The sequence below is a fragment of the Aegilops tauschii genome, chromosome 5, assembly GCF_002575655.3.
Source record: "Aegilops tauschii subsp. strangulata cultivar AL8/78 chromosome 5, Aet v6.0, whole genome shotgun sequence".
In the NCBI taxonomy this organism is placed as follows: Eukaryota; Viridiplantae; Streptophyta; class Magnoliopsida; order Poales; family Poaceae; genus Aegilops; species Aegilops tauschii.
The window spans coordinates 188,488,550-188,502,942 of NC_053039.3; the positions used below are offsets into that span (position 1 = coordinate 188,488,550).

The 14,393-nt window shown below is 48.3% G+C and overlaps 1 protein-coding gene across 1 annotated transcript in view; it reads left to right on the plus strand.

The window, feature by feature from the left end:
- Positions 1–1,085: 1,085 nt before the first annotated feature.
- The window catches only part of LOC141022673 (uncharacterized), a 43,972-nt gene continuing 30,664 nt past the window's right edge, over positions 1,086–14,393 (plus strand). Inside the window, exon 1 of the mRNA XM_073498935.1 lies at positions 1,086–1,325. Within this exon, the coding sequence (XP_073355036.1) occupies positions 1,086–1,325 (240 nt within the window). The remainder of the gene's footprint in view (positions 1,326–14,393) is intronic.

Here is a 14,393-nt window from a genome sequence, read left to right on the forward strand (position 1 = left end):
ACTGGAAAAGATCATAGAAAATAAAGGCATCGAATGAATGTACTAATTTCATAGAACAAAAGTCCCTTACTGAACATCAGCTAAAAAGGCACAGAAGATATGATGGCACCCATGTAAACATAGCAAGTTATACGACAGATCCAAACTTGGTGAAAATAACAGTTCATGGCAGAAACAACGATAAGTAGGCCTGTTCGTGAGCTTGAACCACTCACCACAGGGCAATACATGGCATGACAAGGTAACCAATAGTAATATGACATAAATATGAAGCTAAACAATGCAATAGCATAGTCATAGGGTGCATCGATCACTAGTAAAAACACATGGCAAAACTGAACTACATGTTAACAGGCTGATACCAACATTATTTAGCAAATTGAGAGCAAGATTACAACAAGATACAGCAGGCTATAAATGCAAAAAAGGGCATGTATGGATAGAGCATAACATGTATAACAAAACATCCTTAGTGAACATCTCCAGATTATGCACAGAACTCATGGTGACAGCAGGTTTACATGGCAACAAAATATAACAGATTCGGACTTGGCAGAAATGACTCACAGAAATCAGCAGAATCACGGAGGCTACTTTGCATGCTTGTGCTAGTCACCACATATTTCACAAAAATACAAGTCAAGCACCCCAGTAAAGATGGCATGAAGTAGTTCGAAACACATGTAGAGCTCATGCTCATAGGATGCACACACAAAATGCAATGAAAAAGACAAATCACCAAGTTCTGTAAACAGACAACAGTTAACAGCATATAGCACTCTTGCAACAATTATTAGGGCATCAACATGACCTCAAACAAGCATGGCACAATGGAACAAAATGAAGAGCATCTCATGACGAACATTTCGATATATTACACACACAAAACGAAGCAGCACACATGATGTTATGCCATGATGAAGGTGCACACATGTAATGGACTTTTAGGGACTTAGTAAAAAAACGGGACGAACGCGACTTAGATATAAATCGCACATGCGCTGGATAGGGGATGGGGGGCTCACGTTGGGCCACTTGGGCCTATGGCTGCTGGGCTGGGCCTTGGTCAGGTCGAGGCCCACGCGATGGCGCCGGTCAACGGCGAGCGGGACGAGGGCGGCGGCGGATCCTTGCGCCGCTCCGGCGAGCGCGGGACGAGGCGGGGACGAAGAGAGGCCGGGGATCGGTGTGGGAGGCGGCGGAGGAGGCAGATCCGGGGCGGGGACGCCGAGTCCGGCGAACGGCGGACGTCGGGGACGCGGTTCCCGGCGACGAGGAGCTCCGGCCGCGGTTCCTGCGAGAAAACGGCGGCGGCATGGCCGCGTGTGAGAGGGAGAAGGTGCGACGGGGAGGAAAGAGGAGACGGCGGGGGGCGGTGACCTGGGATCCGGCGGGCTCCGGCCGACGAGGGGGGACGCCAGCACGGCGGGGCAGCGAGGCGGCGGAGAGGCGCTCGAGCGCCCGTAGCAGGAGGCGCTTGGGTTCGGGCGGCGAAGCGCGGGGTTCGGGCCCTGACGGGCTTCGGGGGGCCCCCCGCGGGCCTGGGCGGGTCGGCGGCGGAGGAGAGGGCTGCGGGGTCGCGGGAGGACGCGTGGCGCCCTGCGGTTTGCTGCGGGTGGCGGCGCGGATGAACTGGCGGCGGCGCTTTGTGGCTGGCCGTGACAAGTGGCGGCGGTGGAGTGGCCAGGCGCGGAAAACGAGGCGTGGGGAGGCGGCTGGAGGTTGGAAGGCGCGGAAATTGAGGAGGCCAGGGCTAGGGTTCCAAGTGGGGAAGAAGGGGGTGTTTATAAAAGGAAAGGGGCTAGCGGAGGGGGTTTTGCTCCGTTTCGGGGCTGTTCGATCGCCATTGGATGGTCCAGAGCGGAGGGGGTAGGTAGGTGGGCTAGTGGGCTGTGAGAGATAGGCTTGGGCTGAGATGAGAGGGAGGGAGTGCAGCCCGGCAACTGTTTCCGGAGACCGGAAACGTCCGACGATAGACCGGCTATACTGCCGCTATAGTTATCCGTTGGGGCATCAAATGGACTCCGAAACCGAAGAAACTTGACAGGCGGTCTACCTACACTATAATAAGACCGCACGCCAACTTTCAACCCATTCCGAGAACATTTTTGTGCCACTTATAAAATAATATTTCGGAGGTGCCGGGGTGTGTGCGAGTGTGTCTGTGCTCAGAACGGACAACGGAGAGAACTGGGAGGACCCGGACGGATGCAAGTTTTGAAAAACATGCAGATGCAATGCAGATGATGACATGGCAAAATACAACACGCAAGCAAATGACAAGGCAAGGACGGCGAATAACTGGCAGACACCTGGCGCATCGGATCCGGGGCGTTACAAGGCTGGAGGAGGTCGACGGTGGATGAACAGTAGCCCGTGGAGGCTGGAGGGGGTCGATGGTGGAGATGAACAGTATCCCGTGGAGTCCTGTTTTGCGGTACGCCACACCCCTCCCGATGAATAGGACCCCCGTTTCGACCGTAGCACTCCAACACAAGTCCGTTTCCTCCGTTTGCGGTACGCCACACCCCTCCCAATCAACAGGACCCCCGTTTCGACCGTAGGAGGTCCGTTTCCTCCATTTTGCGGTATGCCAAACCCCTCCCGATGAACAGGATCCAGTATCGACCATGGCCGGTCGAACATAAGGCCGTTTCCTCCATTCTGCGGTACGCGAGGCCTCGTTTCCGTCGGCTGTTCCGTCCAAGCCCTCCCGATGAACACGACGACGCATTCCGTTCCGACCCAGCCGGCTGGCTCCCCATGAACACGACTACGACGCAGTTTCTCCGTTCCGACCCAGCCATGTACACGAGCCCTGGCCGTACGTATGCGCGAGTAGGCGTTCGAGACCCTGCCCATATGTACGTATGTGGCCGTATTTTCTTTCTTGCACACTGGCCGCTGTATGTACGTGTACATGCTACGTGCGCGCCTCTACTACGACACGTGCGCGCCTCTACATTGACCAGTATGTACGTACACGTTCGCGACCAGAATGACAGCGCTACGTACGCTTCGACCAGGTGGGTCCCGACTGTCAGGCACTTCCTTGCGTGCGAAGATGTAGCTGCTGGTTCCCAACAGTCAGGGGCGAATTGTTTTTTTTTGCCCGGACGCAGTTCCTTGCGTGCAAAGATGTAGCTGGTGGGTCCCAGCAGTCAGGGGGAAATGTTGTTTTTGTGAAATACGGTGGCCCGTCCGGTGGGTCCTCGCTGTCAGGTGGAGGAATAATTATTTTACGCGTAATAAGGAGGCACTTCCTTGCTGCAGCCGTGGACCCAGCTGTCAGCCTCTCCACGTATAGTACTCTTCCGATGGAAGTCGTTCCTTGACCACGTTGACCACGCCACTCCGAGAGCACTAGGGCGGTGGACGACGGCGAGGCCTAGGAAGGGGACGACGTGTAGCTGGGGAAGACGTGGCAGCGGAAGCCCGCGCGGAGAGGAGTACGAGGGTTCACTGGTTCGACTGCGGTGTGAGGCTGCCGTCGCCGCAGGGCTTGGCCAGCGGTGGGAATAGTAGGGGCGGTGAGGCCTCCCTGGCAGTACAGCCGGCCACGGGAGGCAGGAGCATGCGGCACGACCGGCGCTGCTTTGGGCAGCTGGAGCAAGAAGACCAGAGGTTGAAGAAGCACTACGGCCGTTGGATGGACATCGTACGGTCACTGGAGCTAGAATCATTCATATTGACTAAGTTGACAAAGCACTTCGTCCCCGTCAACTTAGTAGGCCCACAAATCAGCCACCCACCAAGGTGGGTCCCAACTAGCAGGGGGAGTATTCATTTTTTTGTGCGTAATAAGGAGGCACTTCCAGTGGGTTCGAGCTGACAGTGGGGGGGGAACGTTTTTTACACGAAATACGGTGGCCCGTCCGGTTGGTCCCAGCAGTCAGGGGGAAACGTTTTTTCGCCAAATACGGTGGCCCGTCCGGTGGGTCTCTGCTGTCAGGTGGAGGAATAATTATTTTCCGCGTAATAAGGAGGCACTTCCTTGCGGCTGCCGTGGACCCAGCTGTCAGGCTCTCCACGTACAGTACTCTTCCGATGGAAGTCGTTCCTTGACCATGTTGACCACGCCGCATCGAGAGCACCAGGGTAGTGGGCGACGGCGAGGCCTAGGAAGGGGACGACGCGGGACCGGGGAAGACGCGGCAGTGGATGCCCACGCGTAGAGGAGTATGAGGGTTCACGGGTTCGATGCGGTGTGAGGCTGCCGTCACCGCAGAATAACAGGGGGAGTTGGTGAGTAGAAGGATGGCCTGGCCAGCGGTGGGAGTAGTAGGGGGTGGTGAGGCCTCCGTCGCATCGCAGCCGGCCACGGGAGGCAGGAGCACGAGGCACGACCGGCGCTAGTTTGGGCGGCTGGAGCAAGAAGATCAGAGGTTGAAGAAGCACGACGGCCATTGGATGGACATTGTACGGTCACTGGAGCTAGAATCGTGCATATTGACTAAGTTGACAAAGCTCTCCGTCCCCCTCAACTTAGTAGGCCCACAAGTCAGCCTGCCACTATACTGGGTCCCAGCTAGCAGGGGGATTATTCATTTTTTTGTGCGTAATAAGGAGGCACTTCCTTGCGTGCGAAGATATAGCTGGTGGGTCCGAGCTATCAGCGGCGGTAACTTTTTTTCGTGAAATACAGAGGCCCTTTCGGTGGGTCCCAGATGTCAGGTGGAGGAATCAGTATTTTGCGCGTAATAAGGAGGCATTTCCTTAGGTGCGGCCGTGGACCCAGCTGTCATCCTTTCCACGTACAGTCCACTTCAGATGCATGTCGGTCGTTGACCACGTTGACCAGGCCGCGCCGAGAGCACCAGGGCGGTGGACGACGACGAGTCCTAGGATGGGAATGACACGGAGGCAGGGAAGACTCGGCAGTTGTTTCCCACGTGGAGGGGAGTACGACTGTACGAGGGTTTACTGGTTCGTCTGCCGTCGATGGAGAATAACAGCATGTGTGGGTGAGTAGAGGGATGGCTAGGCCAGTGATGGGAGTATGGTGGGGCGGTGAGGCCTGCGTGACAGCACAGCCGGCCGCGGGGAGCAGGGAGCAGGCAGTCCTGCTGGCGCTTGTTTGAGCGGCTGGAGCAGGAAGAGCAGAGATTGAAGAAGCACGACGGCCTTTGGATGGACATCCAACAGTCACTGCTTGTGCGTCAACCTTTTTTTAGGAAAGCCTCAAATCTGTGGACAACATCATACATCCCATCTGCCATTATTTCTAATAATTTATAGCCCATTTGCTAATTCTTAAGGTTTTTTTGGAGCCCATATTCTTTTTGTTAGCATTGTAGCCCATATTGTGGCCACGGTTAAAAAATTATACAAAATTTTGCATATTTCGGTGCGGTCCGAACTGTTTTTAATCCCGAAATTTCCAGTCACATTCAAACTGATTTTAAAAATAAATGTATATCAATATAAAATCCAACAAATTGTCCACGCATAAAAATTAATGCAATTTAAAATCTCTAAATGAAAAAAAGAAATTTGAAACTAATTGCCGGTTTGATGTGTTTTAAAAATGTACAGCCCATTTCTCATTACTGATAGGCCATTTTCTCGGCCAGCCGAATGAAGCTCTCCTCGTCTTGGAAAGATTTGCAACCCAACATTCTTGACAAAGCGACTTACTTGGCAAATCACAAAAAAACTGGGCTTGCCATTTTCAGAAAGAAAAAAAACTACTGGGTTGGTCTGTGGGAAACATAAAAGAGAAGGCTGTCTAGACAGGCCAGAGTGCCCCGCACAGCCCAGTTGACACCCTGCTTCCGTCTCAAAACAAATTAGATAAATGCCACTCCAATTATGGCGATTCATAAAAATGCCACTGCAATTTCCAAACTTTGAAAAATGCCACTGCAATTTTTCCAAACTTTGGAAAACGCCACTGCAATTTGCAAACTTTGAAAAACGCCACTCTAGACTTAGAAAAATGGCATTGGAAATGGCATGAAATGGCATTTTTCAAAGTTTGGAAATTGCAGTGGCATTTCTCAGAAACACCAGATTTGGAGTGGCATTTATCAAATTAACCCAAAACAAAAATAACTGGTCGAGCTGCTGGGTCCCTGGTGTCAGCCGCTCGTTGTGCAATTCTCTCGTTTATTTACTACGTTGACAATGGCATGGGACCCAGATGTCAGAAATCCATTTGGAGGAGCCATTTTTTTATTGGCTTGAAATAAGGAGGCACTTGCTTGCATAATGCCATGACCTTGGCGGGTCCCTTCTGTCATCCTCTCCACATACAATCATCTCCTGATTGTGTACGCGTCAACTTGGTAGGCCCACAAGTCAGCCTCTAAACCCGTGGAGGACAAATACAACCCATTTAAAAAAATAACAGCCCATTCCATACGTTGAAACAGAAAGTTCAACATTCAGAGCAAAGTAACATGTCTGATCCACATATAGAGTACTGAACTTCCGCGTTGACAACCATCATAGCCAAGTTAACTATCTACTCCCACTAATACTCTAGTAGCGTACAAGTACTAACTTACTCTTAGCTAACTAGACGATGCCGGCCGCCATCTGCGGTACACGCTAAATGCTGGCACCGGCGTCTTCTGCCTCGCCTCGGACTTGCCAGAGGTGTGATAAGGCGCGTTGCTCGCGCGCGTTGGCCCTTTCCATGCCGGCGTGGTCCACCAAAGCTTCGGCTTCTAAGCGGGAAACCCACTTAACGAGCTGGTAGTAAAAATCGGCGTCGCGAATGCGTGCGTGCCCGATAGCCTTCAAGGCTATTTGCCGGGCGCCGGCCTCCATGTAGTCAGCCCAGTTGCAGGCGCTCTGCTCGCGACTCAGAGCGTCGGTGCGCTGCTGCTCCATGTCCCGCTGGCGGCGCAAATCGGCGATACGCTGCTCCTCCGCCAAGTGGTCGCGCTCCAACAACTCCTGCTCCTCCGCCAGGCGGTCGCGCTCCAACAAGTCCTCGATCTCCGCATTGCCATCTAAAGACTGATAGAATGCCTCCTCCCTCCGTCTTCCTTCCGGTGAAAACCCGTACACTAGTTCCGACGGTGACCGCCTCCGGCCTCGCCTGTCGCGGACGGGCGGGGGCATGGCGAACGTGGCGAGAGCGAGGATAAGTAGCGAGCGATGTCGGGCCAGTGGGGGCTTATGAGGATAGGGCGAGTTGGGTCACGGTGCCACCATAGAAGGCCGGGACACAGTACTTATAGGCGGAAGGTAGCGCGATGGTCATCGGAATTCAATGCATAATTAAGCAGGCATGGCTTAGCGTGCCAGCTTGCCGTGGAAAACTAGAGAAACTGAAATTCTGACTATGCCATCCCGTCCCGTCTGTGCTGGGTCGCACGCCGGCATGACGGTCAAACGAGTGCACTCGAATCATCTCCCTTCTTGTCAATAATGATTCCACGGATTTAAAAGGCCCGCAACAATTAAAGCGCATCTTTTTCGCATCAGTTAGCTGCCTTAATTACGGCCGGCTGCATGCATGCACTCAAAATCGCTCGCAGCTAGTACGCGGAGCAGCATGCAAGAAGTCACAACCGAGGGCATTAGTTGATGAACTTTAGCTGGGAGATAAGGCATTTGCGAATGTTTTTGCTGGCAGTTTCTTCAGATTCGCATGGCATTTTCTTCAGAGCAGCTTGTTAGTTTCTTCAGAGGTAGGCATTTTTGTTCAAAAAACTGCCACTTCGGATCTTGCGTCGCAACTAATACTGTCGGGAGCGCATTAGTAGGCTAGCTAGTGATCGATCAGTAACTTATAAACACTGAGCGAATAGATATATGGAACTGTTAATGCATCTCAATGATTCACAGATCATATACAAATATGTAGCTCCAAAAGCAAAGATCAGCCACAACTAAAACCAACTAGTACGATTCCCATACATAAGATCAACATGTTAATGCATCTCAATGATTCACAGATCATATACAAATATGTGGCTCCAAAAGCAAAGATCTAGAAAAAACATCTGTTCTGCCTACTAACATGGATGCTTCTCTTGGCACATTCAGTATAGACTGAAAGACTAATTTGTTTGTGAAGTCTACAATTCCTCTTGCAAACGTAAGTGGTTCCACCAATAGCTGGAACCATGAGAATGAACAGCACATGATGGAGGAACATCCACTGCAATATGATTTGGTCTTCTCTCAATCACACGGCAAGACTATTTTCGGAATACAAACTTTAACTTAGGCAAAATGATGCCCATTGTATAATCAGACCAAAGCAATGATGCACCTAGTGTTGGCCAATAAATAGTACAGTACTACTTTTATGTAGTCCATGAAGTGGCTATCCAATCTTTCTGTGTCTATTTTCAAATGGCACTGCATGCAGTGACTATACTATCCTCTTGTGCAGTTCAACCAAAATTGCGGTCACTTTGTGTGTTTGCCAAATAGCAACGGGCAGACATCTCTGTCTGCACAAATATCAAGCAGCTAGTAAACATATACCCCACCTTGTATTTTCGGTTTAAACATGTCTCTTCCGCTTAGCATCTGTCATGTTTTGCACTAGACAATTTGATACAGTCATGTTTTGCCCTGGACAATTTCATACTGAATTGATTTGCTGGTTCAGAGCAGAAATATAGCGCCTATTCTTCATCAGACCAAGGATATCCATGTTCGTAGTGATGGAAGAGATGAAATCGATACAACCAAAATTGATCATCCAATCATTGAATCATGTCCTGCACCTCCAATGTAGGTCCACCCTGCCAATAAATTCACATGCAAACCACTAGTATTACTATCTAATGACAGTACAAAAAGAGTAGCAAGATAGTAGAAAACCATGTAACTTCATAATGAACAGCTCATAGTGCCACCAATTGGATATAAAGGTTTGGAAGAAAACATGCTCCCAATGTTGAACCAGTTGGACTTTTTGTGCAGTTCCACTAAAATCGAGTATCCCTGTTTGCATATATATTGAAAGTGTGATTACTATAAAAGTGGCACTAGCTGAAGCATAGACTCACAAATATAAGCATTCCAATTTCTTAATGGGAAAAGGTAGCAAGACTGTTTCTAACCACCTGTTTGAAGGAATAAATAAGGCAACAACGGCTGGTGTCAGAAAGGCATATATAGTTCTTTCTGAAAGAATGATCGATTCCTGACCTTTCCTCTTCTTTTAAGCATATTTTGTGCAGTTCAACTAAAATAAAATGCCATCACCGCCTTGACAATTCAGTGAAACTGTACAAAAGGAAATGACTTAACATTACATCATGATGTCAGGTATGTAGTCGACAGGCATTAGAGACAAACTTACAGACCTCCTCCGATAACATAATGAACATTAATTTTAACAAAGGTGTGACTAGCTTTACCGGGATAATTTGAGTGAACTCTACACCCTCTGTTCCTTAATATAAGATGTTTTTGCGGTTCAATTTAAAGTACCCAAACGTCTAGTATTTAGAAAAACAGGTAGTAGTTTTCTTGAGCACATATCTGGGAAAGCTTGCCACACTTTATTTATGTCTGTACGCTAATGCAACACCATTCAAAATTTCGAATACTGCAAATATACACTAATTCAGTGGCTAGTGCAACAGTAGAGTAGTTATTTTATTACAGGGTACAGTACAATGGTTTTACTGAACAGATTTCAATAAACTCTAGCACTTGAAGATTTCTATAAGAATTAACAATACAAAATGTAAAGGTAACACGTTTCAACATTGGTATACTAGCTGTGCATGATCATTAAACCAAATACAAAAGTCTGAAGGTAACTAGCATTATTAACTAATGACAGTATAAAAAAATTGCAAACCATGTACCTCCAAGGTAATTATCATTTCGAACTCGGGGGGACCTTAAAAATTGCTATCCCAATCTTGATAATCGATCAAACATAAAAACTTGATTGAACGAATCAAGAGAACAGCCGGAGGAGGAGGTGCCCACTCTTGACATTTCCTCTTGTCTTCATAATTTTTTGTGCAGTTTAACCAAAATAAAATGACATCAGCGCCTTGGCATTTTGGTGACACTGTACAAAAAAATTAACTTATCTCATGAAAGTGAGGTATGTAATCTATAAGCATTAACAGTGCAAAAATCTGAAGGTAGTAACAAGTTTCATCGTTGGTATACTGGCTGTGCAACAGCATTAGAATGCCTTAGCTGAAAAATCTTTAATACATCCACAATCAACAGCTAACCCTGAAATAATCCAGTGACATTAAATGGCATTGCTTAAATTTATCGGTGGCATTAGACTGAGTGCGGCATTAGTTAAATCTAGCATCACTTTAGCAGTAGCATTGCTTGACTTGACTGCTGGTGTTATACTAATAGCAAAGAAGTTACAATAAGAGCATGGGAGGCCCATACGGACAGTGGGCGCACCAATACGATGTACCTCCACGGACGCATAGAGTGGTGAGGGAGGTATGGTTGCCCAGAGCAACAAATATCCAGGCAGCATATGTGGATTACGTCCCATTTTTGTTCTGTTTAGCCACCTTTTTCCTATGTGAGGACAACAAACTCATCGACCTGGTCATTCTCTATTGCGTTGACATGCCTTTCTACCCTTCTTCAACCAAGAGACACGAGACTCGTTCCTTAGCTACTGATTTTCCCCTTTGAAACCTAGATGCGGGTCCGATGCCTACTCTCTTGGACAGTACAGTCTCCCTTCCTTTCCTTATTCAACCCAGACATGGATTAGTCTGCATGTAGTAGGGTTTCCTTTAATAGTGCAAATTAAGGTTTTCGTCTGCGTGACCAGCAGAGCAGAGGATAGCAAATTGGGAAGATGGTGGAGTGGAAAAAGATCCACATGCAGCGACGTGGCAGATGGGGCAATAGAACAAGGGTATGGTTCGAAAAGAGGTAGCATACCTGAGGGTCGGCGGGAAGTGGCTTCGCTCATGGTCGTCGTCCTCCGCACGCACTACGGCAGCGAGCTTCGGGACGGAGGCTATCCCACGCGGGCGCTAGGTCTGAGAGGACAGCCTTGTCGTCAGTGCGTGACCTCGCTCGCCGACGACGAGTGCGTCAACGTTGCACGTCCTTTTCTTCCATGGCGGATCTATGACCACCCGTGAGGAGGGAGAGAGAGGTCGTCTTTTTTAGATCTGGAGAGAGGGTGATAGTGTGAGAAGCAAATGGGCAGCCCTTAGCAAGAAAGCTCTGAAGCTCCAGCCTATATATCTTTTTTATACTACTAGTACTAGAGGTGGAGTAGTGGTAGAGTAGTTTATATTTTCTCTGCAAACAGTACCAGTTAGTCGTGCTTCAAAACTGAACGACACGCCATTAAAAAATAAAGGTCGATAACTAATGCGGCACCTCGGGCCAACGCGTCCAGATCACATTTTGCACGAGAAATTACACACCATGTTTCGTTGACATGTGGTCCCGTTCCAACATGTCAGTCAGACGACGACGAGTCCTTTTGTACAATTTCTGAAAGGACGTGTAGGCCGGGGCGCTTCTTCGTGTACCGTGGCAAACTAGCAACCGTACACTGACTCTTCGCCTTTCCCTCTCGATTTGGAACTGCTGTCGCACACTCTTCATCCCTCCTCCATTTGCCTTCACCCTTCCTTCTACCATTGTTCGATCGTCTTCTCCATGGAGGGAACAAGCCGGAAACGACCCCGTTATTCTTGCCCTGATCTGAAAGATGACGTGGTGGGGGAACTCATTGATCGGTGCGACGTCATCACCTCGGCTAGCATGGCAGGTTCGTCCAAGAACATTCTCGACTCAACTAATAACATCATTACAAGGAACCCAAGGGTCCAGGAGCGGTTTGATCTCCCTTATCTTCTTCGCTATAAGCCTGTTCGCATGGGCGCGGACGATGGAGGCCTTGCCTTGTGCAAGTTGATGCCGCTTGATAACGATACGTGTGATGTCAAGATGCCATCACTTCAGGGTAAGGCCTGGGCTGGCGCAAATGGAGATTGGGTTGTTTATATTGGGTACAATTGTGAGTGGGAACTTGTGAATGTGTACACTCGTCAGCGGATTCCACTTCCAAAAATCTCCGAGTGCCCTGAGGTATAGCACACAGATGATCAACGTACGTTCAAATACAATCATGGTGACTGTCGTCTACGGAAGATAGCAATTTCTCGAGTTCCCAACCGCTCTTGGAATTATGAGAACTATCAAGTTGTTGCTATCTTCGACAAGCTTGTTGCCGTCGTTACTGATTCCACGGTTCGTCCATGGATATTGCTCAAAAATCAGTTTCTGTACATGGATGAGTACTGTGACGCAATTGAATACGAGGATCTTGTGTTTGCTGCCACCACTCGTGGCACTGTTTTTGCATGGGATCCTCGTAGTTTCGGTATGTTTGTCTTCCACCATAATTATAACTGTTTCAGCCACATGCATGCGGGTTAGCAAGTTTCCCTTTACTAATTAACCTTCTTCTTGTGTTTCCATGGTCCTGTGAAGATTCCACCACCTATACTTGAAAATTTTTATAACCAAGGGGGAGATGACGATGGTGATGATCACGAGCATGAGGACGAGCAGAACTTATATACTCAGTGGCGCCTGGCAACTAATTCCGATGGATAACCTCTTCTTGTCTGTATAGAGTGCACTGTGATTGTTACTACTGAGGTAGCAGGTGTTGTCTGCCATGGTCGCCCTCTCCGGACCTATTCCAACACCCGTTGCAGGGTATTCGGGATGGATACTAGTGTGCTAGATCCAACACCTTCTCCCTGGTACAGTATTGGTAGTCTTGGAGCAAACTTGCTCTTCCTTGGACCAAACTATCCAATGATGGTTAAAGGTGATCCAGCTGTTGTTGACACAGTGTTACTACCATTTATGAGAAGCAACTGTATCTATACCTCGGACATTGCAGTGGTTCCCTACCCTGCTCCTGATATATGCCGCTTCAGCCTGGATGATCAGTCCCGCGGTGCTCTCGATATTGACAATAGCTGGCCCTTCCCAGAGCACCTATGGTTCAAAGCAAGCATTTCGAACACCAAGGATTGGTTGAGTTGAAGTTCATTTCATTGCTTGTTATTTGTTGTGTGATGAAAACTTCAGTATTTACGGGAATGTTTTGTTGGAAATAATCTAATCCAATATGTATCATCGTTGTCGTTGTGTGTTGATGACTTGTTGTATGTAATGAATGGTACATTTGCAAATGTGTGTCATAGACTCAATTTATGAATGGTTTTCGAGTCACTTCTTGGAGTGTGAGTACCGTAGTAGTATAGCCAGCATCCGGTTAGTATATGAAGTTGCCACATCACATAGAGCCAACCTAAATTTGGAGTACCAGATCTGAGATGCCACGTGTACCAGATGAATGACTCCAAGTTCGACCACCGTGATGCTAGGTGCGAGCCGAGGAACACTGTTGGAGAGACCCCCCTCATAATTTTCCTACATTGGTCATTTGATTCATAGGATAGAATGATATAGGATTTTTTCTATGTAATCATGTTTTAATTGGCAATCTAGCATCCACTCCAACTTTTGTTTCACTTCCTTTGATCCTACGAAGAGAGTACTTGCTCTAAATGATGTGCCGCTGCAAGAGCCGCCTATATTAATTAACCATGCTATAAAAAGGTGGACCAGCTTTGGCTGTAGTAGTACTGTACTAGGTTAGTAGGTGACCTTGCGCTTGGCTCTTCTCCTCTTCCGGAAGTCGAACAATAATGATGGTACTGTACTACTTCTGGCAATCTGACACCAAATGAACTGCTGCATGTCCACCGCTTGTAAGCAAAAGTTTCTCCTCGTGCTGCGAGCCACCGCGCACGCGTTGGCGAGGGAGAAGGCGTAGTAAGCAAGCTTCTCGTCGTTCTGCGAGTTGACGGGACACATCAAAGTTATGTATTTATTAGTACTCTCTTCAAAAAGGGCCGGCCATGTCCATGGCTACCATCTCGTGCTCTGTCATTGAGTATGTGCACTATTCACGTGCCATCGAGGAGAAAAAATATTGCGTAGTACTAGGTGCCATCGAAGTGCATGACTCACTTACGCACTGCATATCTCCATTTTCTTGCATGACACGCCACCTTGATGCTAGATGTCCCGCGTGTCATGGAGGCATATAGTACGATTTTGTAAAATGGAGGCATATAGATGTCCCGCGTGTCGTCAACAGGATGAACAAAGCTCATGTCTTAAAGGAAAGAGTGGAAGAACATAGATACCCGACGACCGAGAAGGAGCTACAAACCTCGGGGTGGAGCGTCCGCACTGGTAATATTTTTATATTATTCAGCGATATAAAATCAACCAAATCTCTCCACATTCCTATACCATTCTATAGTATGAGAATAACTTTGAATGTAAGCCATTGATTCACTCTATCCAATGGTCATAGTTGGAAAATCCAAACAAAACCAAGCATTGGATCAACTCTTTTTTCGAGATCA